Source organism: Indicator indicator, chromosome Z, assembly GCF_027791375.1.
Source record: "Indicator indicator isolate 239-I01 chromosome Z, UM_Iind_1.1, whole genome shotgun sequence".
Lineage (NCBI taxonomy): Eukaryota > Metazoa > Chordata > Aves > Piciformes > Indicatoridae > Indicator > Indicator indicator.
In genome coordinates, this window is record NC_072053.1 from 5,778,806 (window position 1) to 5,805,843 (window position 27,038).

Genomic DNA, 27,038 nt, shown 5'->3' on the forward strand with positions numbered 1-27,038 from the left:
GAGTAGAGTTCTTGAAATACCCCTAAGCAAGGAACAACCTTATCTGAAGTGATTTTTCTGTTTTGGACTGCTACAACCCAAAGTGGTTGTTCATTGCTTTTTTCAACACCTATGTGACCCAGGTGTGAGACAGTGCTCACACAAAGATGACCAAATTCTTACAGTGTTTTTCCTTCTCTGCTAGCACAGAGAATTACTTCACATCTCCAGAGAAAAGACTACACAGAAGTAAGTTAGGACTGTCATCCTGAGTGGTAGTTGGCAATTATTCAATTTCTGCCGAAGTATCTGCCAGTTTGCTTTAATTGTTCTTTTTCTTTATCAGCACAATGGAAAGAAGACAGAATAGTCTCCTATTCTCCCTTTGAACCATAGTTTGAGTTTCCCTAATGCAAACTGATCTTTTTTTTTTTTTTTTGCAGACAGTATCAGCTACTCTTTCAGACTCCAAGTACAATATTTTAGGTAATTATCAAGATCACTGTTGAGAACGACATGAACACAAAGTACCTCCTAACAAAGCTAGACAAAAATGAGGGCATGAGAATACATCTTAAAATCTGTGGGGGGAAAGAAAAAAAAGAAAAAAAAGTAACTTTATTTCATCACTGCTGGGAAATTGTGTACACTTACTCACAACTATTTTTATGCAGCTTCCAAACTTTCAAGAAATGCTTGGGGAAAATCCCAAAAATTCCTATATTTATGCATAAGATGCAGTTATTTGTGGCTCATCATCTGCTAATTAGTAGAAAAAACAAGTACAATTTCATGAAGTAAACCTAAAAATCCACCAAAGTGTGAATTTGCTCATATAAGAGAATCAACAAATATTAAATTCATATAGTGGTGTAAGAAGAGGATGTATTTTTAGAGTTTATCAACACCTAAATTTCTTCATTGGTAGACTGACATGGGGTTGCCAGCCTGCAAAGAGCAGTTCTAGTTAAAATCAACTAGAGGGCCTCTACAACTGCTTTGTTATAAATATGAAATACAAAAATTTTTCATACAGATCAAGCCTGCAAACTTATTTGAGTGGACAAAAAAAATACTTTTTTGAGAAGAAATCTACCAGTGTTGCTACTTTTCTTTTTTTTTCCTGTGGGAAAAGGGAAGAGAGAAACAAACAAACAAACAAACAAACAAAAAACAACCAAAGAGAAGGCTGCTTTTTTAATAGCCTGAACATTAGTTTGAACTGTCATCCACTCCACCCAGATGGTTCACATTACTGTACTCCTTGCATCATGCATGCAATATGCTATCTCCTTTGTCCTTCCTCTGGTTCAAGACATGAGGCAGATTTTCCTAATAAAATTCATGAACTTATTAGCAGCAAGAAAGCAAATTATCTCACCAACATCTGCACATATCTTGCACGGACTATCTTGCGTTTTTTAATCAATTCCTTTTATATTGAATGATCTGCAGGACGTTGATTTTGGATGGCCTATACAACTTTGCAGAAATATTACACTTTTGCATTCTTTGATTACTTATTTTATACTTTAACTATGTAGCATTTTCTTCCTCTCCTCTCCCATCATTGTTTAAATTAGGATTAAAAATAATGGACAAATATTAAAATTTACTATTTTTTTCAAGGTAATTACGCTACACGATTTTAGGTATGGTTTAACTTTGTGATTACCAAATAACACTTTCAACGTTCTGTGTTGTTTAATAACAATTTTGGGATATATGGGCGTACTTTCTGGAGAAGAAAATTCTTATTTTAAAGATTATGTGTATTACAATTTACTAACGTGCATTTTCAGCATAACCATTTCCACAAAAGTTTTAATTGTATGTCTAACTTGAAGCACTTGAGCAGGTTTCTCTTTGTGTATTTACATTCAGGTCTGTACTTAAGACTGTGGAGAAACACAGACCCTGTAGAAAGAGAAATAAATTGGTTTGAGTCATTGCCGACAGCCAAAACAACAAAAAAATTGTTTTAAGTCAGAAGTTAATTATTTCTGTCAATAACAGCCAAAATAAGTTATTCTAAAACATCAGTAACATTGAGACAAAATGAATGGTTTGAATACTTTCAGTCTATTTAGATCACAATAGCTGTTCAGAGAGGTTGCTCTGCTTTATTTTTACATATTTTTTTATGTTACTTTATTTGTTGATTTGTTAGGTTTGTTCTATGTGCCTGTCCCTGCTACCAACCTTGGCAGAGAGGACAGTCTTGAGTGTTCCCTGACTCCAAGAGTTATGCCAGCTGGATTTTAAATTACTGGCAGAACCTTCCAAACTGGACAAGTCTAAAAGTAAGAACAGATTTTTTTAAAAAAATTAAAACATTTTTAAAAATTAAAAATTGTTGCTCTAGATAACAGCCTGGGCCAGAAACCTCTTTCTATTACACTAACTCAGTATTTGCTCATTCACTCATTTCAGGAAGCAGAAAGATGGACAGGGAGTGTAAAGTTTTGTTCATTACTTATAAGACATGTGGTAGGAGCATGTGAAATCTGATACTACAGTTATAAATTTCTCTGCAACTCCAGGTGTCTGCTCCCATTTACCTACAATGCTCAACTGCAAAGGATGGAAATATCAGAGAAAATTAAAGATATTCTTAAAAAACAAACAAACAAACAAAAAAAACCCGACAACAAAAAGGCAAAGCACCACCCTAAAGGCTATTACCCTCTTGTTTGTAAGGAAAACCAATTGTTACAGCAGACCCAGCAACTCTCTTAGCTCTGAGAACACAAACATTCTTAAGTAAAACCACTTGCTATTTCATAACTTCTGAAGTCAGACAATTAAAAAGGAAAGGTTATGTTATCTCCTTCTTTCCCTACATGCAAGTGCAGTTGTGTCAACAAATTATAACCTGTCAATCTATCCACAAAAGAAGAACAAGAAACATTTCTCTTTCCACACTATTTAAAACTGCCAAAGAAGATGAAAAGTCAGCAAGCCTCTTTAGTCACCTCTTCCTAATGAAACCTGCATCCAAGAACCAAATACAAACAGCCTTGGCTTCCTGGCTGAAAAGCCAATTGAAGAACAAAGAGATCTAATATTGTCACTCATGTCAGGAGCTGAGAGCAAAATCCTGGCTACTTTGCTCTCCCCATCAAGTGTGAAAGGAGACAAATTACCTATATGTGCCAGCAGTGGTACCCAGTTCCCAGAGCATGGAGTAAAGGTAATAAAGAGGAAAACTAATTTATCTTTCTGGTATTTGAACACCTAAAGGAATGGATCTTTTACTTCTTCACCCTCTTGCTCCAAATGCTGTTCTTGTTACCTGACCCATTCTGTGATCTAAGGGAACAACAGGAAAATGGTTTTAACTACCTTCTTTTCTTTCCTCTCTCCTGCTGCCCACAGTGTTTGCTTTCAGAGGCTATACCTAATGAATACAGTTTTGAGTCATTCATGTAAATTTAAGTTCACTTTCTTTGGCAAAAGAAACATCTCCTCCTGAAGCTCCACCTGTAGAGGCTGCAAACTGTTCCTCTATGTCCATCAGTTACATTGGTAAATCAGGTCGTCTCTGTTCATACTTTACACAGCATTTAAAAGGTCAAGGTGCACTCAGCCACCTCTTCCTCCTCAGGGTGAGGTACTTGTGAAGTCAACAGCACAGGATTGTCTGAAAGGTATTGAGGTCTTCTTGCAGTCTTCGGTATGGTTTCGCTGACTCATATTTCATCGTGATACAAAGTAGGGTAAGAAACATGCTGCAAGCTGCTAGAGTGCACAGCCTTTATGACTTTTGCCTGTTGCTATAAACCCAGTGAGAGCTTCAGGGATTTATTCCTCCTACATCTGGTCCAAAATATTACTAGAGATCTGCACAGCTATGTAGGTCTTACTAAACTGCGTATCTGAGAGAAGCACAGAGATCTACCTTCTTAGAAAAATAATAAAGCCTAGTGATTGCTACTGGTTGGAGGCTGTCTCAGTAAGGCAGCTTAAGCCTTTTGCATAGCTTCTCCTTCAGAGAGGGGAAAGGAAGCACAAGCAGAGCCAACAGATTTATGTGCTCTGTGGTCAGTGCCACGACCTTGAGATTCTTGCATGCTCAAAGGCATTTTACACATCCTGATACTGCTCTGTGCAATGGTGGAGGACATTGTTTTCATTATGTTCTGCACTCTATTGTGTTTCATCTAATAAAAACTCTTAATTTTCTTTTCCTTCAGATTGACAGTTTTGTTTCCTTGTTTTCACCAAGCCCTACATCTTCAGGATTATGTGGTCATTCCCAAACTGATCTAAAATCCACAGATCTCAACTAATAGAGTCCCTGACATCAGGTTGGAAATAATTCCCTCATCCAGGAAATAGCTAGGACATGTAGCTACTGGCGGTTGCTGTGGAGAGGGACAGAACTGCTTAGTTATTCAAAGTTTTCCAAACTAAGTCACATGCAGCAAAAGACAACACTTCTTCTGCCAGCTTTTGTATTGTGCCTAAAAATCTTGTCCTTTCTAATGCTGGACAATGGGAGCACAGTTGGTGCTTTCTGAGCCTTAGTCTACAATCTCCGTGGCTCATGTCACAGGACCTTCCAAATAAAGGGAGTTTTACTCTTTCCTTGGTCTGAAGTCCTCCATAGAAGAACACTGCTTGCAAGTCACATTGTGTTACTAAACATCCCTGTCCTAGCAAGACACTTGCAGTTGAACTGACAATAAACAGAGGATTTCATTGGAGATATTTTGGGGTGAGCAAAGGAAAGATTTGCAGAGAGATGATTATTCTCCACTTCCATCATTTCAAAGATCTGTACTACTACATACTGTGAAGGTTGTGGCTTCCTATATTTCCTTAAAAGTGCTCTGATTCTGAGCTTCAGATGGATGAACATCAAAGAACAAGGCCCTCAGTGGCTAACTTGGATACACTCTTAATGAGGTTGTATTGAAACAGTCAAAACAAGGTAGAGTCTATTCATGATGAGCACATATAGCAGCACTGTCTCAGAACTGGAATTTTTCAATGTCTAGCTACAAAGAAATCATAATGCCAAACCAAAGTGGCATAACCAAAGAGAAACAACAAAGGTGTATGAAACAAAGACAAAATGACAGAGCAAATCTGAAACAAGTGGTCAAATCCAGAGCAAAACGGTCAACATATGTTTTGAGTCAAGCAAAAAATGTTTTGTGGGAAGATTTGCCAAAATCAGTGCAGGTCTATGAAAGAATTCAGCTTTAATAAATCAGTGATTCTCAGCAAAATGCAGATTTATGTTTCACAAATTCAAACACCTCTGTGTATGAAGTCCATCAAGTTCAGTTTTGTTGCAGGTATGCAAGACAAAACCTGTACACATTTTGATTAGTGCATTTCTAGAGTGCAATTTATTCTGCAGATGTGGGGGCATAAAATATCCCATCCAAAGTCATTTGAAGTCTGTGGCAAGATTCCTACAAACCTCAGTGAAATAAATCTGGTGAAACTAGGGAGGTGAGGGATGGAATTAAATAAATAGCATCTAGCACTATGCAGGTAGTAAGTATGAAAAACAGGTAATCATGAAAAATAGGTAATCATGAAATTACCTTTTTTTTTTTTCCTGACAGAATGCGTTAGTCTCTTACAAATAAACATAAGTGTTCAGCCATGGCTGGTCTACTTTTAAAAATTACAAAAATAAAATCAGTATGTTAATATAAGTCCTATAAGCTAATACTTGAAAAACATTTCTTCTGAAGATGACCTAAAAGGAGCTTCAAGTACTTAATTTTTCAAGCCCCACTAGGCACGTTATTAGGTACCTCTCAGAATAAAAGAAGAACTAAGAAGTCTGGCAAAAGTCTTAGAGGGATGAGATGAAACACGTGGATAAAGTTTCAGAAACTCAGAGCCATGTGGTTTCTGTAGAGCAGAAATCAAGATCAAAGTGAAGGTTTTTTGGTTTTATAACAAGCTTTTTAGATCTTAAATCATGTATTATTAGTTTAGGCAACTTTTATTTTCATAAAGTCAAGACACTTTCTACAATATAATTGTGTAACCAGAGCACTGCTGAAGTCAAAATCTCGAACTTTACAGTTAAATGTTGTACAGGTTTGTCATTTTATTGAAACTAGTGCATATCATTTTAAAGATGGATATACTGCTTGGGTTATTGTTTTTCATGTATTTTAATAAAGGCAACTCCTTTTTAAAAGTAATTAAAACATTCAAAATATGAATTGAGGACTCTTTTAACTCCAACTTAAAATTAATATTTCTAGAATTTCCACCAAGGAGACTTTTACTCACAGGACAGGCGTGAAAACTTTTAAGAGGCCTGAAGAAAGAGATATACCCTTTCTTAAATATATGAATTATCTTTATCAAAACAGATGCCTGCTTTGCCACAAAATCCATAGCTTCAGAGTATGCATAAATTCAAGACCTGGACTTATCTTTCCGTGACATTTCTTTTGGTGGCCTTACTCGGGGAGAGTAGTATTAATCAGCATGAGTAAAAGCGGGTCTTTTTTCATTGCCATTTCACTCCAATCTAAATGTGCAACATGTGGCCATTACTCTCAGAGCTGAGTCAATGGGAACTTTGCTAGCTTTCACATAGGAGGTAGAGGAAACCTTACAAGGACACTGTAAAAACCCTGAGATCACCACATTAACATCTGTGCCGCAGACCTTCACCACTGGTGCTACCTAGAGAGTTGGCTCGATCCTGCCCTGCTCACAGAGGTACTCTGTGTTTTTTCCTTTAGCTGACCAAGATCTCATAAATGCAAGTATCAACATCCCTTTTTTCGTCTCTTTTCAGCCACAGAAGTGTTTTTTTGCTGCTTTGACTGGGTTTTCAGGCAGGGAGGGAAATATAACGATGTAATGTGAGACATATAATGAGCACAGTAAGAGGTGTAAGCACTGGACTGGAGTTACATGGAAAGACATGGGCTTGGGGAGGACAGTTTTGTGGTCTGGTATGGTGGGAATTGCTGTGTAAAAGCTTCATATCCGGATAAAAGCAGTCAGATCTTGGGGACAGTGGACTTCATGTGAGGGACTGCTGACTGAAACTTTGAAATAGAGATAATTGGAAGAAGCTTTGAAAGAAGCTTCCAGGCAAAAGATGACTTGAAACAAGGATTTGAATCCAAGCCTCCTGCTATACTGGGGATAAAATTTTGTCTCTCCCTCCTACTTTCTGCCCCCAAAAAGGAACTGGGTCCAAGGCTCCAACAGGAGAGAGTGACTCACTCCCCAGCCACTGCTTCAGTCAGCAGCTTGAAATGTGAAAGACCAAGATACTAGGCAGCCAGCCTCATTACTCACCACTTGCACAAATCTTTTAGAAAAAGCAGTGAGAAGTTACAGCTGGTTCCTATGAGATCCCTAGCACTGTCTGAGGAGGAGAGAGAGCTTTCAGTAACTTCTGAAATACGTGGCAGACAGGCACCCTGAAGGAAGGTACACAGCTCAGCCTTACACTCCTGCATTTCCCTATGCAAAACCAGAAGTATAAGGCAAAACCTGAGTCATCTAGCTAGCAACACTTAATTAATTCTGATGTAATGTTCATTGCAATTAAAATTGTTCAAGAGCAGCCCACTGCCTACCAAATAGTGTTTAGTCTTTTTCTGTCTTGTAAAACAGTTTATAGTCATGGACTGTCTACTTCCTGGGTTGCAAACTGATGAAATATTTGTCCTCTTTGTATCAAGGGCAAGAGTTTGCAGAAAAGGCAGTTATTCAAAAGGCAACAGCCTGCTACTTATCAAGGATATTTTTAGGACAACTTGGTGATTCAAACTTCCAGAAAGAAACTGAAAAGGAACATATTGATGAAAAGGGGTGCAAACAATCAGAAGATAGGAATTTGTCCTAGATCACAGAAAAAACATTAATTTCCTACTTCAGTCTTTTAAGAAAATTTATTAATTTCATCCCCATTAATGCTAATTTGACCCATGACATTTAAAACTGATCATAAACAATTTCGGGGTGGAATAGAAGAAGTTATATGACAAAACTCTGCTCTGCATATCAGAGCAAACATTCCTAACTGGTTCCTCTTCTTCTATACAGTTCCCTCGGAGTCCTTTAACACTACTTCCACATGCAAAGTTTTGGAACATCTTATCCACAAGCAAGAAAGGGAAGAAAACCGCAACAATCAATGTCTGAGAACAGCCAAGCTGTAATAACCAGATGTTGGGATTTGTACTCAAGCAGTAAGGTTTGTTTGTAAATGAGCCATCAATGTCTGAGCTGGAAAGATCTGCAGCTGCAGCTGGCTCTTCATCTACAAAAATCAGGACAGGCTGCACACATTTTATGCAGTTCTGACTTACCGTAACAGGTCTGAGTCCAAAAAAAACCTAGATCCCCATAGTTAAAGACTAAGTTTTGAACTTATAACCCAACACAAGTAGCCTTTACACATTAATGTCAGTTGTACTATTTGTAAGGACAGGCACCTCCTTGAACAAAAAAAGCCAGCAAGAAAACTGTTAAGCAGTCCAACCTCTCTGTGTTGCTGAGAAGGATGCAAGTGTCAGGGAGCCAGGATATTCAGCTGGGAAGAAGCTCTCTGATGGTGTACCTTCCAATGGTATCAGTATCCTCTTGCACAAAGAATACTTCTGTCTGTGATGGAGAGGACCTTAGAGTGTAATGGGATCCTCTCTTGACAGATATGGGTAGATGGCCAGTGGTATTTGAAAGATACATGGAACTGTGCATGTTACATATCATGATATCCATGGATAGGTTTTTGGAGGTGTGGAGAAAGAGGCGTCATCACAAATGACAGAGAGAAATGTAGGATGGATGTTCTGGAGTAGACCAGGCAGATGAGACCATGACCTACAGAATGGGGGCTTATGAACCACTGCCAGTTCCAGGCAGGGATCTGGAAGCCAAGCACAGGTGAGATGATATAGAGAAGAGTGACTCAGGTAGTCTTGAAGGTGTTGAACCTTTGGGGACAAAAGGAATCTATGTAATGATAGACTGAACCATAACAGTAGCAGAGCCAGCAAGCTGGTGCTGAAGACAGAAGACATTGCAGAAGGATATGTAACCCTAAAGCCAAAAGTAATCTGACAGCTGCAGTCTCGGTCATTTAACCATTTCTGGCTGTGGAAGAAATGTGGTTTACCTGTTTGGTAACTCTTGATGCACCTCTGAAAATACCAGGAAGGATACAAGCAGCAGTAAAAAATGTGATTTAGACCATCCAGAGTACCAGACTGGCACATGAAACACTGAATGAGTGAGGGGAGAACTTACAGTTCCTTTAGAATCCTAAAAAATATGATGGGGCAAAATGAAGGGAATTGCACATTATCAGCAGCTCAGAGATCTGAAAATGTCTAGGCTTGATTGTAGTCTCTAAACAGCCTCTCTTATTGCCATCAATGGAGAGAAAATATCAGGTCAGATGGTAATCATTCACATAGTCAAGTAGGACTTTTCTTCTGTTCTTATGTTCACTGACATGACATAAATATACTTTGGTACCAAAAAATATATCATTGGCAGACACAGGGTAACTGTGGGTATGGTGTGAGACTATGTGTACAAACATTACTCAGGCTGAAATAGTGCCATAAAACTTTGCTTGTTTGTATCTGCCAATGTTACTTTAAGACATTTGGTTTAGTTTGGTTTTCTTTGGTTTTGTTTGGTTTTCTTTGTAAAACCATAGTTACAAACCAATAACTCACGCACACCACAAAACTGAAGCAAAACACATGCTAAAGAAAACACTTTTCAGGGTTAGCATGGAAAGCACATTGAAGATTGTAACTAAAAAAAAAAAAAAGCTTACGTTCATAGCAGTAGGCATCAAACTTGCTATCTGGGTAAGGAAAGCCTGTTTGGTTCTCATAGCGATACAGGGTTCTCACCCCAAGTAAACCTCCACCACACTGGGGCCTTGCCACTGAGGCTGGGTAACGAACGCTGCCATCCGCCAGCCAGCCATAGTCACACTGGTCAAAGCCATTCCTCCAGGCGACATACATGTTCCCAACAGAAGCAAGAACGCCATCTCTCTGCCGACACAGCTCTTTAGCCTCCTCAAAGGTGAACTTCTCAGGGGCAGAGACATGAACCACTTCATCTAGAGGAAGGAAACAAACATAACAAGGATTGAGTATCTGATATCAAAGACTGAGTTCCACTATCAAGGAAGCTTGATTCTCCTGTTCCAGTCAGCATCCTGAAAATAAGTGTTTGGGGTTGGTTTTTTTTCCCCAAAATTTGTTTCAATGTATTCTTCTGCTTTAAAAAAATACAGATAGAAAATGTCCCAAATTTGAACATTAAAATGAACCTACTACAAAACCTGACCTTTATATGCAAACTTTATGCCATGAAGTACATTCTAGTTGGAGATTGAGTTCGTCCCTCAGTCTCCAGGCAGAGGTAATAGCAGCCTTGAAGTTCCTCTGTGACGTCTGTTGGAGCAGGCATTGCAACTCAACTGCACTAATTAAATCCAGTCCTTCGAAATTTATATTCTCAGTAGAACAAAACTTTTACATCTGCAAGACTCTTACCTGACCTTTTAAGTCATTACTAGAATCTAATTTGAGATACACTGAAAAAAGCAAATGTTCTTCAGTGGCTGCTCCATAGCAGCTTCTAATGCCCTATTTCCACCAGTCCTCATCTTGCCCCATGGGGAAACAAACAAAGGTGAGGAAATGAACTAGACATGTTGCATGCACAAAGTCCATCTTTAGCGAAAAAAGCTGAATTAGTCTAGAGTACTGGTAGTGTGGTAACAGTAACAATTTGTTGTAGTCATAATAATAGCTATCCAGATGGAAACTGAAACAAAACAATCAGTACAGCTAACATTTTACTTCCAAGTTAAACCACCATTAAGCAGTTGGCTTGACTGCCTTACTCAGCTAAACAGTATAAACAAAATTCAAGGTTCTAATGTCTATGTCATGGGAATGAAACCATAAACTGTCTCCTTTCTAGTTTGTGCTCAGACTTCAGATGGAACTGAAGAAATCTAAAATCAACTTCTTCAGCTGTAGAAAGCAGTGCAAATTCAAGATGTTCGTTACAAGATAGCAACTCTTCCTCAGATACTGTAGAGCAGAACACACTGTCATTGTTGGAGGACAGCACTGCTTATTCATACTGAACACACAATCTGCCTTATTTCTGCAGTGGTCTCAAGGCAGCCTAGCAAAAGGCAGACAGAAACTACCTCACCCTGAAGAGTTTAATTCACATCAATATTACATCTGGTTCAGGCTTGAAAGGAATGCAAGTGTGATAGGAGGCACTGTGCCCATTTTCTTTTTCCTCCCAGGTAGTAACTCTGATTTGTTGTTTCAGCTGTATTAATTACAATATCAATTCCACAGTGTAAGTTTCTTTACATGAGTTGTAGGGATTTTCTAACTTAGAGGCAAAAGGACAGGCCCTGTCTATTGGAGAGGGACAGATATGGAAAGCAAAGAATCATTCATCCTCGTAAGTACCAGAATGCTTCATTCAGATTTTTCAAACCACACAGTCAAGGCACTTTTTTATTAAACATTTCTGCAGAAGACAGCTTTTTCTACATTCAGTGGCTTGACATCATGGCCAATGCAGAACGATGGATGTAGTTATCCCACCATATCCTTCCAACAGCCAGACTGTGAAACAATGGAGCAAAGACGTTGTCAGAACAACTCCCTCTGTTCTGAGAACTATTCGCTTATCCTCTCACACAACAACCATGATGTATACAAAAAGTAGTAGTTAAAATTATTATAATTAAACAGCAAATATAGGTCTAGACAGACAAGGACATGAGATGAGTAAGAAAAACAATGCATTTTATTGGTTTCCTGAAATAAATGTGATGGAACAAAAATTAAGTAGTGTCAAACAAACCCACAACATTCCATCTGAGAGAAACTCATTGAATACAGAGGGAAGGAGGTAAACAGTGCAAGATTAATAGAAAAGCAATTTTTCCTTCAAATGATCTGGAGCACTGCCTACAAATGGAGCTTGTGCATAAGATCATTAAAGTTAGGGGTAATTGCTCCTCTGAGCTGTCTTCTGCACTCTGTTAAGCAAAGACACTTGGTGAAGTTAGAAGTCTTGCTATAAGACTTCAAAGTAAAGGGTTCAATCAGTATTTATTTAGGAGAGAACTTACTTATTTGTTTACTTATAAGTTTGAAGTTATACAAGTTGCAAAAGAGCATTTCTATATGAAAACTGCCTTAAATTGCCTTTGGAGTATGCCTGTACATATAATATTACTAACACTGCACGTTTAAAAGATGGGTGGTGTAACTTTCTTTGTATTATATCTATTCTACTGACCCCACATCTATTTCATTGGTTCAGCTATTAAAGTCAGCTGCTGTCAAATGGATACCATCTTTGTCAAAGCATGTTTCACCAGAAAAACTAACTGATAAAAAATCCAAGTATTTATGGAAAAATAATTTTTAAACAGAACAGTGCAACAAATTAAATTCAAAGTCACATTCTTTATCATTTATTCGGTATATGAAAGAGTTTGTGACAACAAATTCAAAAGAAGACACAAAAGTGCTAGAGCATGAGCAAAATACCATTATTGTCATTTAATCATATACTATGTAAATATTTATTTCACAAATGCTTGTGATAAGATAAAGGGTACAAAGATGCAGTTGCTCTAGTTAAAGAGTGGTTTTCTATGATTTCAGAATTCTTATTTTTAAAAAATCCAGTAAAGTGCAGAACTCAGATTCCAAATAGTAGTCATTTAATCCAGAAGATATGACTTCACAATTTGTTTCTCCAATTTGAAAATAAATTAAAATTCTGTGTGCCTGAGTATGCATTTTGTGTGCAAAATAATTGTGGGAATGAAATGTGAAAAAGAAAGGTCTTGCTTGTAATATACACCCAGAGACAGTTAAAACTTGTCCTTTAATCTTCCAAAACTACCTTAAATACACACACAAAAACCCCCAAACAAACAAACAAACAAAAAAACACCACCAAAACATAAAAACATAAAGAGAGACATTTATGTTTTCTTTTGAGCACTTGGGAAGAAAATGGTCCCCAAAACACTTCTTCAGCTGAATGGCATCACTTTGTTTTGCAGCAGCTCTAAATCACGTGATGAGAACCTTTACTGCACTTCTCATCTGGAGAGGACTGAGGACATAGCTCATGCACAGCAGACTTAGCAGTTCATGGCACAGGCATAGTTAATCAGGATCTACTGCTTACAAGCAGAAAGCACAGTCACTTGGAACATGCAGGGGTGATATTTTGCTATCCATATCACCTCTCTGACATGATCAGTGCTGAGACAATTGCTCACTGCCAGTCTTCTTGGTCAGAAAGAAGTAGCTACTAAACTATTTATATTTAGGTTACATGTTCTCCAACTTCTTTACCTGACAGCAATGTGGAAATTCAGTCTGTCATATGTGAAAATGATGCTGGTCCCACTTCACTGACAATGTGGCTTTTTTTCTCAGTGAGAACTTAGGTTGGAAACCACATTGCTCCCCAGTCAGCCTACTCAAAAGCTAGGCAAGAGAGCAGGAAACAGAGAAAGTGGCATGTGAAGAAAGATGCAGAGTGCTGACAAAAGAACGTTAAGAAGCTCTAGGTTCTTCCTCTGGCACCACCAAGCCCTTGCAGAAAAATCATCCGATGGAGTTCAGGGTCTCAGCCTCAAAACACAGAGGCTTTCAAGAGGCCATGACTTGTGTCCCAATACTGACTTCCAGCAGGGCAGCCAGTGCTGCGATGGAGAGACAGGACGAGGCTTGGTGCAAGCCAAGTGTCGATTTATTGTACAAAGCTTTTTCTTTATATAGGTTAACATAACGTCAGAAGGCAGCTTGTAACTGGTCATTGGTATGTCCATACTACAGTTGTAAATTCATGATTGGCTACAGAGAGAAAGCATCACACGAACGCATATATTTTTCAGAAGGCTTAAGCAACCGTCAAGCAAGAGATAAGGGGGCTCCAAAATTCTGTCCTAAGTTTTGTTTTGTTCTTGTGATCAGGTCCCTGAATAACTCCCTTAGGTCACAGTGGCATCTAGGGAGCTGACGTGTCTGTGTTTTCCTTCTAGCTGCGCTCTGTTCTCAGGGTTTGCCACCCATCAGGGTTAAAGCATCTCCTTCTATCAGTAAGACAGTGTCTGGGGTTCTAGTCCCTAAATAAATTCCTTCAAGCCAGTGTAGCTGAAACATCCTCAGTCCTTCAAACTACAAAGGAAAAAAAGTTTTTACCTTTGCACAGAAACTTCCTCTAAAATGTGAAAACCAATTAACATAGGTTGAATCCACAGAGTCTGTAAAATTAACTGCTGTTTTTTAGAACCACAATGGGTTTCATGTTTCCCAGAATGATTTGGCCTGTCATGCTCTAACAGCATCTTTATTACGACATCTGAAAGCAACTCAATTTCGCAGTCAAAACACTGGATACAATGAAACTAAAAGAGAAATCTTGTCTGATCAATAATCAAATGACACAGGTACCAATACCAGAGCAAGTTGGACTGAATTTTGTCTGTGTTAAAAGCTACGTGCAATGCTTTCAAGGTTGGAGTACACTGCTAGTAAGCAAGTTAGCAATATTATGCAGACAAGCCCAGGGCTTAGACCAGGAGATAGAGAAACTAGTTCTGCAGTAGCAGGGGGTGAAATGAAGAACATGACACTGTTTAGACAGCAGACTGTAAGGTAATGTATATTATTGCTGGCTCCTGTTTGAAGCCGAAGTTTAGGTTGATCAGGTCGATCACCCAGCCTCAGGAGTCAGAATACTTGAAGAATGTTAGGATTTTCTTGTTAATGTGTTTGTTTTGCTTGGTTAAAACAGACACCTGATCAAAGCCATGCTTTTCCTTCTCTTTCAAATGTATCAAAACAGATAAAGTCAGGTTTTTCTCTTGAAGACAAAATCTGACTCATTATAACCCCCAAGGAAAAATCTTAAGATCTACAGACTTAGCTGCTAATTTTATAGCAAGCTTCATTTCTGTGAAGGTTAATTCACTTACTCTCACTCATCAGGAGACATCTCACTGAACTGGTCGTGTTTGTAGATGTGAATTTCATTAATCACACATCTTAAAAGCGAGCAGAAAAATAAGGGCAGGCTAGAATCACAGCCAGGTTCAATACACAACACGTATTAACTAGAGTAGAAGTAACGAATCTAGAGGCAAGCCCTCCAGCACAGACCTCATCACTAATTTCTTTTTCCATTGATGAATCCATTGTTAAGCCATTGGAGACACAGGTTGCTACTTCTTAGAGGACATCTTTGAGCCTGTATGGTACTCTCATCCCAGAACACAGCATCACTTTCTCAACTCGATGTACAATCACCCACCATGCCAGACACAACAAAAAGAGCTACAAGTCACGGGCACATGGCAGATGAAGGTGGCGGTGCAAGTCCGTAAGAAAAGTAATACAAATATGTGAAAGAGAGTCCCAAACTGCAAAGATTGAGGTAACCTGTGAGTCCTCTACCAAATACTTTTGAAATCAACTGCTGTGGATGCCAGATGGCCAACCACCTATGAAAAACCTTTGCTATTATCCAGTCCATGTGAAGGACTGATAAATACCAAGATGACACTTTATGTTTATTTGGTTGTAATATTTTTAGTGTTTTCCCCCATTTTGCTCTCCCAGAGCATTAGGACCCTTCATTATCACTATCCCATATGGAATTTGGCTCTCACAAGCTTTATTTTATAACTGGGTGCTCAGATTCTACAACCTCCACTACCTTCTGCGTCAGCTGAAGAAAAGGACTATCTAAAGGGACATTAAATGTACATTTCCATCATTCCCATAAATGGAAACACTTAACTGACAATTTTAAATAAAAACAAGACCAAAGTACCCTCATTTGACCGCTAATGGACTTGGAGGAAGATGAAGATGAGGAAGGCTATTGCTGGGCAGGGAGCCCCTAGGCAGGCTACACACATGAGCAGTAGGGTGAGGGGTTACATGACGTGATTGCAAAACATGAGAGGGGGTTTGGCTCTAAGACTCAGCCTCCTGTGATGTCTTGGCCTGATGTCACAGAGCATGAGACCCATAAACTGAAGATCGCTACTGGTGAGGTTCTACCGTTTCTCTGATCCGACAAGATGAGATTTGGTCTCGTGGGGATGCCCGCTGGATGGGAGATGGTCAGCTCTGCTGTTCCATGATCTTCAGTACTGCTGTGTTTCTTATAGGGTGCTTAGGGTAAATCAGTTGTGCTTTACTTGGGATTTGGCTCTGCTTTTGGGTTTCATGGGTAGCTTGCAGGGTTGTGTCTTGTTTTCGGGTTTCGTGCCTTACAGCACTGCAGTACAACCTCATCTGCCTTTATAATAAATCAAGATGTACCTATCGGCATCTGTGGTACGTTTAATTAATTAACTCCTCATGAAAAGAACTCACTAATACAGGGTGTCAGTCTCTTTGCCCAAGCAGCTAGTGACAGGATGAGAAGAAACAGCCCTAAGCTATGTCAGGGGAGGTTTAGATTCAAGATTAGGAAAAAGTTCTTTATGGAAAGAGAGGTCAAGGCCTGGAACATGCTGCCCAGAGAGGTAATAGAGTCACCATTCCTGAACATGACTCTTACTCCATCCCAACACTGTTAAAGGCTGGTTCTGTGACACCCAGACTAAGAAAGAGGTATCCTTAACAAAGTCACAGATCGTTGTAAAACACTTTCTATGACTGAAAAACCTCAGACTCAAGCAGCTAGGTTCAACTGTAAAGCAGAAGTCTAGACAAGTTGAAGAAGTCTTTTCTCTTACATGTTAAAACAAGTTAGTTGATTCATTTTGATACACCTTAGTAATGACTGAATTAAAATCTCCTGAATGTCCTCGGTCTGTTCTATGCATAACCATAAGATGAACAGGGATCCACTGCATCTAACAAGACTGGAAGAGCGTACTTTTCCCATCTTTTCCCATAGTCTTGTCCTCAAGCATGAAGAATAGCACAGTGACTGCTGTACCCTTAGAGAGTTCTGCTGTACCCTTAGAGAGCTCTGCTGTAGTTGTAAAGTATCACCAGCTTTTACTCATATAGGGGGTGAAAATTAACTTTGTGTTCTGTACAATTTTTTCCTATGCTTACTTTTACAAAAAAACTTTCAGAAATCAGGATTTTCAGATCTCCCTGAGGATGAGCTTTATCACATTATAAGCTCAAATGTAACATCATACAGAGCAACCACCATTGCATTATGTCCTTTTTAGTTTACTTTATTTGGGCTCTCTAGTCCTCTTGAGAATTCTTGGATTCATGGCCCTGTATTAGGTCAGAGGATTCAAGGCTGGAGTAGCACCCAGTATAAGGCAATACTAAAGATGTGACTCTACCACCGGTCCTGAACTAAGAAAAAAAAAAAAAAAGCCTTTTTTTCTGTTTTAAAACCTCATGTAACTGTTGATCCAGAATCAGAATAGACTCTGGAGAAGATTTTTACTTACCAAAATGACAGAAGAAACTTCTCACCTGAAGCCATGTTTTAGACTGTGACTTCTTTAATTATTACTATTCTCACAGAAATTTCCATGACAGTAGTAAAACTACATGAGAGTAGGTGGAAAGTATTTAAAGGACATCTGGTTTTGCTTTTGGATTTCTTCGCTGCACTCACTGTGTGTGTGGGGGAACTAGTGCATAGAAGGGAGACTATAATATTCCCCACAGCCACTCCAAATTAACTTTCTTAGCATGAGTCCCCTTATGCATATTACATACACTTGTTAGACATATATGGCTTCTAACTGACTTTGGCCAGAAGACAATGCTGCATGGAGTACTTTGTGCTTTGGCTCCGCACCACAGACTCACAGTCCGTCACTTCATCAGTGGGCTTTGGTGAGCAGACCTCACTTTGTCTCCATTTCTTACTCCACAGCACTACCAAATCAATCACATACACACTACCTGAAGACAGAATGGAAAACCTTCTTTCCCCACCATCACTCATGTCTATTCAAGGTATTATTCCGTAGAAGACACTGGTGTAGACACTGCTTCATCTGGAGGTGTTAATCTCAGCTATATCCAAATCTTTGCAGCTCAATCACTTTAAATTAAACTCTTTATTTTACATCATCTCCCACAGTTAAAGATATCCTACACTAAAATATGTGACAAAATATGAGGAATGTAAATCAGTTTCTAATAAAAGACCATGCCTAGTACCCATTTAAGGATTTTTTTTTTACTTCAGATTCTTATTTTTATCACTGGGAGCTCAGAAATTTTTAATCCTTCCAATAATTACTCTTCCGTGTCTTTTAGCAAAACTCAAAATATTTAACTCATAATTGTGCACTCTTTAATGTCTCTGGCTTTCCTCAGAACAAGGAAATGGTAAGAGTTAGCCAAGCCAACTGGCTTTAATTTAAGAAAATATTTTGTATTTCAAGAAGAAACCAATGTCTGTGGCTAACTGTGATTTCTCATGGCCAGACAGGAAGAAAACTGAAATTATTTTGCCTCTACAAATCCTCAGTGCAAGTACACAAATTAGTACTGCAAATTCAGTACACATTTAAAGTGTATGGTAGGAATTCCTACCACCATTTCTGGCCTTTCTTGGGTAACACACTAATAGCACCAAAAGACCAACAACTGTTCAATGACTTCCATGATGACATTCTCATGATGGCCCAGATTTTGATATCATTAATCATGCACCATCTTATTTCATGAGTAGTCATCCCACTGACATATGTTTTCCAAACAAGGGTATATTTAGCACAAGTAAGTAAGATTTGGCACCAAATCAACATAGGGCTGTGCAGATATGAACTTTCAGATTCACATGAAAACAATCATGTTTAAGCACAGTTTTAAAGTATAGTAAGTACCATGAATGTCGTTTGTTATTGATGAGGGGAAAGGTTGTACCTCGAAGAATCAGGCTTTGGTGGACAGGGCAATCAGAATTTGGCATAACTTTACATCTTGAACTCTTGGTCTTCTACCGGTTTATGATTGTGTTGTGATACAGTAAACAGAACACACAATCTAGTTTATTGCTATGTTCACTTGCCAATGACTTTCATTGACATTTTAGTTAATTTTCTCTGTCTTGTGGATAAGTGGTTCGAAAGCATAATCCCATTGATGCTATGTAACTTCAAACAAGCTCTGCATCCTTTGTTCTTATAGAAATTGCTTCTCTTATACAGACAGCCATCTTAGCTCATTAGTCCTACTTTAAAAAAGAAGTCTGTCTCAGTGGCTCAGATTTCCATGAAAGTACTGAAGAATAGTTTATCCTGCACTTAACCATGGCATGGTATTCTGTCTTCCTAGAAGTTATTTTCTTTTCATCTAAACAGAATAAATTGACTCTTCTTCATGTCAGTATAACACGCCTCTACCAAGTCTATACCCTATATCCATACAAATCATCAATCTTTCTACTCCTAGAAGTTATTTTCAGACTTCAGTTCCTTTGAGAAAATCCTGAGAAAATAGGCTAAAAAAAAAAAAGGGCAGAAAAAAGTGAGGGAGAAAGTATCTTTGGTTAACAATCATAACAATCTGACAGTAAAGCTGATTAGTATAATAAGAATTTTTTTTAATCCCTATGGAGTTCATAAAGGCTGCACAGCTAATTGGCAATTATCTCACTCATAGCAGTCACCTCTTCATACCACATACAGGACCTTCCTGCTACATAGTTTAAGGATGAGTTTTCCCCATGTGCTCAGTGTTAACCTGACTGCTTTCTTGAAGTCAATAGTAAAACTGTTCAGGAAATACTTCTCTCTTCTCAGATCTAGCTTACTACCACAGTAAAGAATCACAGAATCACCGAATCAATAAGGTTGGAAAAGACCTCAAGGATCATCAAGTCACCCAAGACCTCATGACTACTAAACCATGTCACCAAGTGCCATGCCCAATCCCCTCTTGAACACCTCCAGGGATGGTGACTCCACCACCTCCCTGGGCAGCACATTCCAATGTCTAACAACTCTCTCCGTGAAGAACTTTCTCCTCACCTTGAGCCTAAACCTCCCCTGGCGCAGCTTGAGACTGTGTCCTCTTGTTCTGGTGCTGGCTGCTTGGGAGAAGAGACCAAACCCCTCCTGGTAGTTGTAAACAGCAATGAGGTGACCCCCGAGCCTCCTTCTCTCCAGACTAAACAATCCCAGCTCCTTCAGCCTCTCCTCGTAGGATTTGTGTTTGAGGCCTCTCCCCAGCCTCGTTGCCCTTCTCTGGACACATTCAAGTACCTCAATGTCCTTCTTAAATTGAGGGGCCCAGAACTGGACACAGTACTCAAGGTGCAGCCTAACCAGTGCTGAGTACAGGGCAGAATGACTTCCCTGTTCCTGCTGGCCACACTATTCCTGATGCAGGCCAGGATGCCATTGGCCTTCTTGGCCACCTGGGCACACTGCTGGCTCATGTTCAGGCGGCTGTCAACCAGTACCCCCAGGTCCCTTTCTGCTTGGCTGCTCTCCAGCCACTCTGATCCCAGCCTGTAGCTCTGCATGGGGTTGTTGTGGCCAAAGTGCAGCACCCAGCACTTGGACTTGTTGAATGCCATCCTGTTGGACTCTGCCCATCTGTCCAGCCTGTCAAGGTTCCTCTGCAGAGCCCTTCTACCCTCTAATGGATCAACACTTGCCCCCAGCTTGTTGTCATTAAAAAAAAAAATAAATAAATAAAACTTGAGGGCTGATTCTCAACAGATCACAGCGAGGGAGCTGCTCTGCTGTGCACGAAACCCTGACCCAGAATCAGGTCATCTACGAATGATTTAGCACCGGATGCCCCACGATCATGCAGTACAAAACGGGGGAGAGGCAGTGCCACATCTCTCCACCCTTCCAGTTCCTGGCAGCAAGCGGCGTTCCCCACCAGCCAATGCCTTTATATGTTAACATAGCAGAACATGCAACTGTTTTGTCTCACATGCTTTTCCAAGAAATAAAGAAAATATCAAAGTGTACAAAATATGTCAGCCTAAAATGGAATACTTTTTGCTTTACTTGGGAGAAAAGAGTGTAGAATGTTTATTCTGAGAACCATTTAGATAAAGGCTCAAACACATTTTGCCTTTGGGAAGAACAGTAATGAAACTCACAAATATTTTTGTCTCCTGCAGAGTTTCATTATGAACCTGTAGTCATCGTTATGAGCATTCTGTTGTCTTGCAGCTGGCTTTGTGACAGTCTTGAAGAGTTGCAATGGATCTCAGGAGTGAAGTGGTCAATCATGGTCTTCAAGTAAGACCTACAAGCCCTTGTAGGTTTTTAAGCCATGACCCAGGCTATGGAGCCTTTCAAATAAAGGCTGAAACTGTGCATTTGTTTTAGTGAGTTTTTCACAGGAACCTACTGTGCAAGGGAGAGGATAAAATGAAGGTGCTTATTGCTACCTGTGTCAATAGACCAAATCTCCTCAATATTCTATACTAGCTTATAGTTCTTAAAAGCTGAAGACTACATTTCCAAGCAGATCATATTATCAAGACCCAGCTGATAGGCCACAATGAGGTGCATATGTTTAACCAGGTCGTCACCCACAGTGATAGGGCGAAAGTTGTAACTATCCAGAGAGGAAAGCCAGCTCATAAGTCTTGGTAAATGAAATATTGTAACAAAGAAGAATCCATTAATATTATGAAATACTGAAAACCTGTTCATGTGCATCTTCACCAAAGAAGATTTCACAGTTGCTGCAGCCTATGTGAACCTCGTGGCCTAGTTCCAGGTTCTGCTGAGCGTAGAGCATCAGCCCCAGTGAAACAGGCTTCAGTCTTGACTTTTATAATTTCCATTTTTTCAAGCCCAGTGAGAATATCTGACCCTGAGAAATTGCTGGCTGACAGGCATCCAGGATAAGCATTTCCATATTAGTTACACTTCTCTGGTCTTACAAGAGGAGGAAACAAGGAATTTATTTTTATCTAGGAATAATATAGATCACTTAAAATTTCTTTTTGTAAGCCAGAAAATACTCAAATTGAATTTCAAAGCCTTGGTGCAGTGATGATTCAGAATTGAATCCCATCAAGAAGTGGGAAGATCAATCATGAATTCCAGTTGTTCTTATATGCTGCTCAAAGATAGATATAGATGTAATATAAGTAAAATTAAGAACACTGAGCACTAACAAAATCCTTTCAGTTAACTTCCAGAGTTCCCAGATTTATACATTTTTTTGAGTCTTTGCAAGGCTTGTACTGGTACATTTTATAACTCTCCCAAAACTCTATGACACTAATATCATACAGGGTACATCCTCAGCTGTTAAAAGAGAGAAAAAAAACACTTACTGATTTCAGTGATTAAAGTCTTTATAAGTCAGCAGAAGTAAAATGCACAATTTAATGCATTTCTGTTATATACATGAAGATAGATTACCTTAAATTCTGTAATTGTGTGTTACAAATGTATCCACATATAGAAAGGCAAGCTTGGTCACAGCCATGGTTATTCTATTGTTCTGCTGGCTATCAAGACAGGGGCAGTGTGGCACTCTCAGACTACTGTAGTAAATGGAAAATGTGCTCTGGTTGCAAAGTATTTCTCTACCAGAATGAAGTTCCCATGTGCATAACCAGTCCAAACCCAAAAATAAGTAGGCTACAGAACAGGAAAATCTATTTCTGCATTTATATTTTAAGTACAAATTTTTAACTAGTCACAGTAATGTCTAAGCACAAGGTACCCGGAACATGTCTATAGGCCTCCTGAAGGGAAATAACTAAATTTACTTTCAAAAAAGTAAGAAACTATTACAACATCACACCTGTAATATGGAGATATGTGCATGCTAGAGCTGCCTGATCACAGAAGAATTTACCATATTTTTCTTTTTTATGATCAAACTCTTCACTGAATAAAAACCAATGCAGAGCCTAGCCATGGATCTCAAGGTACTGTGAGGCTGACAATATGACCCATGGTTCACAGCCACCATGTGGCAGAATTATAATCACTCTGCTATTTTACAGATGTTTAATTAGCAGCTTTTACAAAGACTACACTTCCACTGTGGAACTGCAAAGAATTTTCCCACTGGAATTTTTTTGCTTGTTAGTTTCTTTTTGGTGCTGAGATGTCCCTCTTAAAAAAAAAATTAAAATTGTGTTGTAACGAAATATCTGTCTGATTTTATGTGATGGACATATAAAACTTAATTACATACTTCATGAATTATAATACAGTTAGCACGTGTACTATATCCATCTTTATATCTAGTTTCTCAAACATTAAGTGTGTTTCTTTGACAATCCTCTTAAGACATTGAATAAAAAGTAAGATTCTTCAAGAGGAGCTTTAGTGAGATCTCCTGCACTAACTATAGCAGTTTTAAACCTGACTGCCTCTTTGTAGGCTCTACATTTGCCTTTAATTAAGGCCAGCTAGACCACAAACTATAAGTTCACTTCGTTGTGCAATTCTCTTCAGGTTCAAAACAGCCAAAACTTATTACACACAGAATTTCTTATTTCTTTGTCTTTTCACATTAGAATCTCCAGACATTTTTACACTTTTCAGCGCAGAGTAAATATGGACCTATCTTACCTTCCATGTGCTCCACATAGCAGTACACATCATAAGTTTCATTAGGAAAACGGCGCCCATATGTTCTGACTCCTTTCTTTCCCATTTTATCTCCAAAGCAGCCAATTCTTGGATGTCTAATTGGATACCTGAAACACAGCATTCTCATATTTTATTTATTATTACAGTAAGTCAGCAGTTTAAGTCTGTACAGGCTAAGCATATTTATTTTGAGAAATGATGTCAGGAGATTTAAAAGTCTCACCTAACAGTCTGGTCAGACAGCCAGCCGGCATCACATTGCTCAAATCCATCTTCATAGGCTGCTTTCAGTTGTTCTGGACTTGCTATGACAGCACCATTGTCCAGACAAGTCTGCTGAGCTTGTGTAAAATTCAGAGTATACCTGCTGGTTGCTGCACGATAATGAAACACAACACCTGAAAACACAAAAAAATACTTACATTAGTAGACACGTTAAAGTGCATCAATTCTGCAATCATCATCACGCAATAACTTCACCTAGGTATTGTTACAATGCTAAAAACTGATGGGTACAATAAAACTAGTAGAAGACTGAGAGATATGTTATCATCTAAATGATGTTCCCCCCCCCTCTAGTGGCTGCTACCAGTAGTTATATAGCACCTTACTTTATTAATAGCTGGTGAAATTATACTCGTACACACAGAAGGAAGTAATTAAACCATATATGCATTTATATTGCTGTTAGAGAAGATTGTGATAAAAAGGGACAATGAATGCTAACATGTATCAATGGTATCACATAGCTACCTGGATTCTTCCACTTCCTTATGGAACTTGCAGTGCAGACAAGGTTGCTTACACTACTATGCTACCTGACATGTTAGCTTATCAGCCTAGAAGACAGGTCCAGTTTCCAGCCAAAGCGTGTGGCAAGACAAGACTAAACACATCCAGTCCTTGGAAAATGCGGGCTTAAAAACAGACTTTCTGAAGCAGCCAGCTGCAGTAACTGCACACAGTGAATGGGGATCCCCTGAGCACTTGAGGTCTACTAGTTGCAGTGAGACGTGACTGATGGGAACATCAAAATAACTGTGCTCTTGATGGAGATTTGTTAATCAGTGGTGGCTCTGTTGTCTGTTCCTATGCATCAAGGTTTACTATAAATATAATATTTATAAATATACGGCAGTCAGTCAATTTTTTGAACCATGTTTTCCTGCACACACTGCAAATGATATAGACAAAACAAAGTTTGCTCTTATTTGGGGCCTTTCTGGTTCTGGAAAGAATCTCAACAATGTCAAAAGTTACTTGAGCACATGAGACATTTGGAGAGAGAAGCCTACAGTTAAGATGGTTTTGGTTAAGACAGGATCTGTTTAGAAGCCACATTCTGCTTTCTATATACACATAATTTCTAGTGAATTTGGCAACAACAGCACAAGCACACCTAAAACAAGCCATAAAGGGCAGTGACTCTGAAATGTCAGAAAATAGATATTCCGCCTTGCAAAATCACTTCCTCTCTACTGACAGCATCTTTTATAATTTAGCAGGAAGAGAATGTCTCATGAAGATCTGTGAAACAAGACATTCAACCTCAGTCATTGCACTCTAAAGTCTTCAGAAGTACTGCAACACCATGAAACATCCACTACAGAGAATGGCTACAAAACAAGACAAATAACCCATAAAATGATCCTTTTCTCTTGATGATTTTATTTGAGTATTTCATGATGAGGAAATAACATACTGTATCACAGTTTAGGGAAATGGTGGTATTGTAGCAATGGTAAATTTAACAAGTCTTTGTTATTAAAGCATTGTTGAAAGATGGGAGAAATCTGCTAATTTATTAGTAAACAGAAAGATGGATAACTTAGTAAAATGTTGATTCAAGAGATTACAGTATATTTAAAAATATTTTTTCTCTTGCAGACAAATCCAGTAAAATTTTGCCACTTAACAAAGGTCTGGATATAGCAAATACATAGAAAACATGTATTTTTCTTCTTGTCATGATTCTCTAAGAAGGTTTCTGAAATTAAAACAGAATAAACTATCTGAAAACTACTCACGGGTAGTTTTTGGTGTGTATTTGCAAGACTGCTGAGCTGGTGCTGTATGACTTCAACTGGGCTTCTCAGTACACCCACAAGAAGATTCATTAACTTAGGAGGAGATGGCAACATACTTCTCTGAACTTGCATTTCTTAAAGCTTCCTGCAGTTTAAATATGTGAGTGCATTCTCCACAACCAGCTCTCACCTCTCACTTTCCATGATGGAAATAACCACTGCCCTTCCTATCTCCAGTTTGGGATGCCTGTGATACCTAAACAAGGCAGGACTAAAGAGTTAATGTCACTGACAGTTTAAAGTAACTTTTGCAGTGCTAAGAAGTGTCTTTGGTCATTTGTAAATCCTGGAAAGGAACTTGGAGAATGCTTTATTCTCCTCACTCTGATCCAAAAGATAAACTTCACCTATTCTTAAAGACTCTTCCATTTCCAGTGAGGAGCTAATGGACATAAAAGAGCCTTCAAGATGAATGGGAAAAAGAATTCAGTATGTATAAGCCTGTGCAACAGCTGCAATAATTAGAAGACCTCCTGGGGCTAAGAAGATTAAAGTGTAGGACTTTCATTGTTTCAGTCAGACAGAGAGAGAGGGGCAAAATCCATTGTCCGAGTTTTTGCACTTTAAAACATTTGTAAAGGATGTTTTTCCCTTTGTCTATTTCCTTTCTGAAAGCAAAGGCAAGAAAGGAGTTGACTCAGGAAGAAATAAAGCAACTGGAAAACAGACTACAGCAGTATAATGTCACTGAACATCTGGCAAACAAAGTCAGTGTAATTACGGGAAGGAGTAGCAACATCTGCAAGGAAGAATACTCACAAGGAAGTAATTTGTACCATCCAGAAATTCACTTCTGTCTGAGCAAGAGAGAATATATTTTAATCATTCATCTCTGGTTTAGACCAGAAAAGGAAACTAGAAAATATTTCACTAATAATAAACTTGGTCTTCCACAGGTAAGAGCCTTCTTCTGCAGTTTCACACCTTTGGGTTGCAGCTTTGCTTTGTTATTTGCCAGAGTATCATGCAGCAAAACCTCATGGAACTGCAGGGGAAGGGCCCTGGTATGGCTAGTAAATCACAGCTCATTTTCACTAAGTGAGCTCACACAGCTGCAACATACACCCTCAGAGTCACATAAAACCTGAATTTCAGAAGCTGCATCACACAGCAAAAAATATCTAGAGAAAAAAGAAAATTATGGCAGTGGTTCTTATCCTGTGAATTTCTATCTTCAAACTTGAGCCACCATGGTACAGACCTCTGTAATAACCCTCCACCCACTGCCAAAGCTACCACACAGTCCGGTGATCCTCCTTGCGTTTAATGAAGAAGAAAATTTACATTACAAATACATGCCAAAATAGAGGTTACAGGACTGTGCACCATATGAAAGGAAGGAATAGGCAGCAGTTTCAGTATCCAGCATGAATAATTCATTTGTATTCCTCATT

At 38.9% G+C, this 27,038-nt stretch overlaps 1 protein-coding gene across 1 annotated transcript in view; it reads right to left on the reverse strand.

The window, feature by feature from the left end:
* VCAN (versican) overlaps positions 1 to 27,038 on the reverse strand; it is a 105,307-nt gene that overhangs the window by 60,982 nt on the left and 17,287 nt on the right. Inside the window, exons 3-5 of the mRNA XM_054397725.1 lie at positions 23,781 to 23,955; positions 23,537 to 23,664; positions 9,776 to 10,069 (exon numbers count right to left, since the gene is read on the reverse strand). Coding sequence (XP_054253700.1) covers positions 9,776 to 10,069; positions 23,537 to 23,664; positions 23,781 to 23,955 — 597 coding nt within the window. The remainder of the gene's footprint in view (positions 1 to 9,775; positions 10,070 to 23,536; positions 23,665 to 23,780; positions 23,956 to 27,038) is intronic.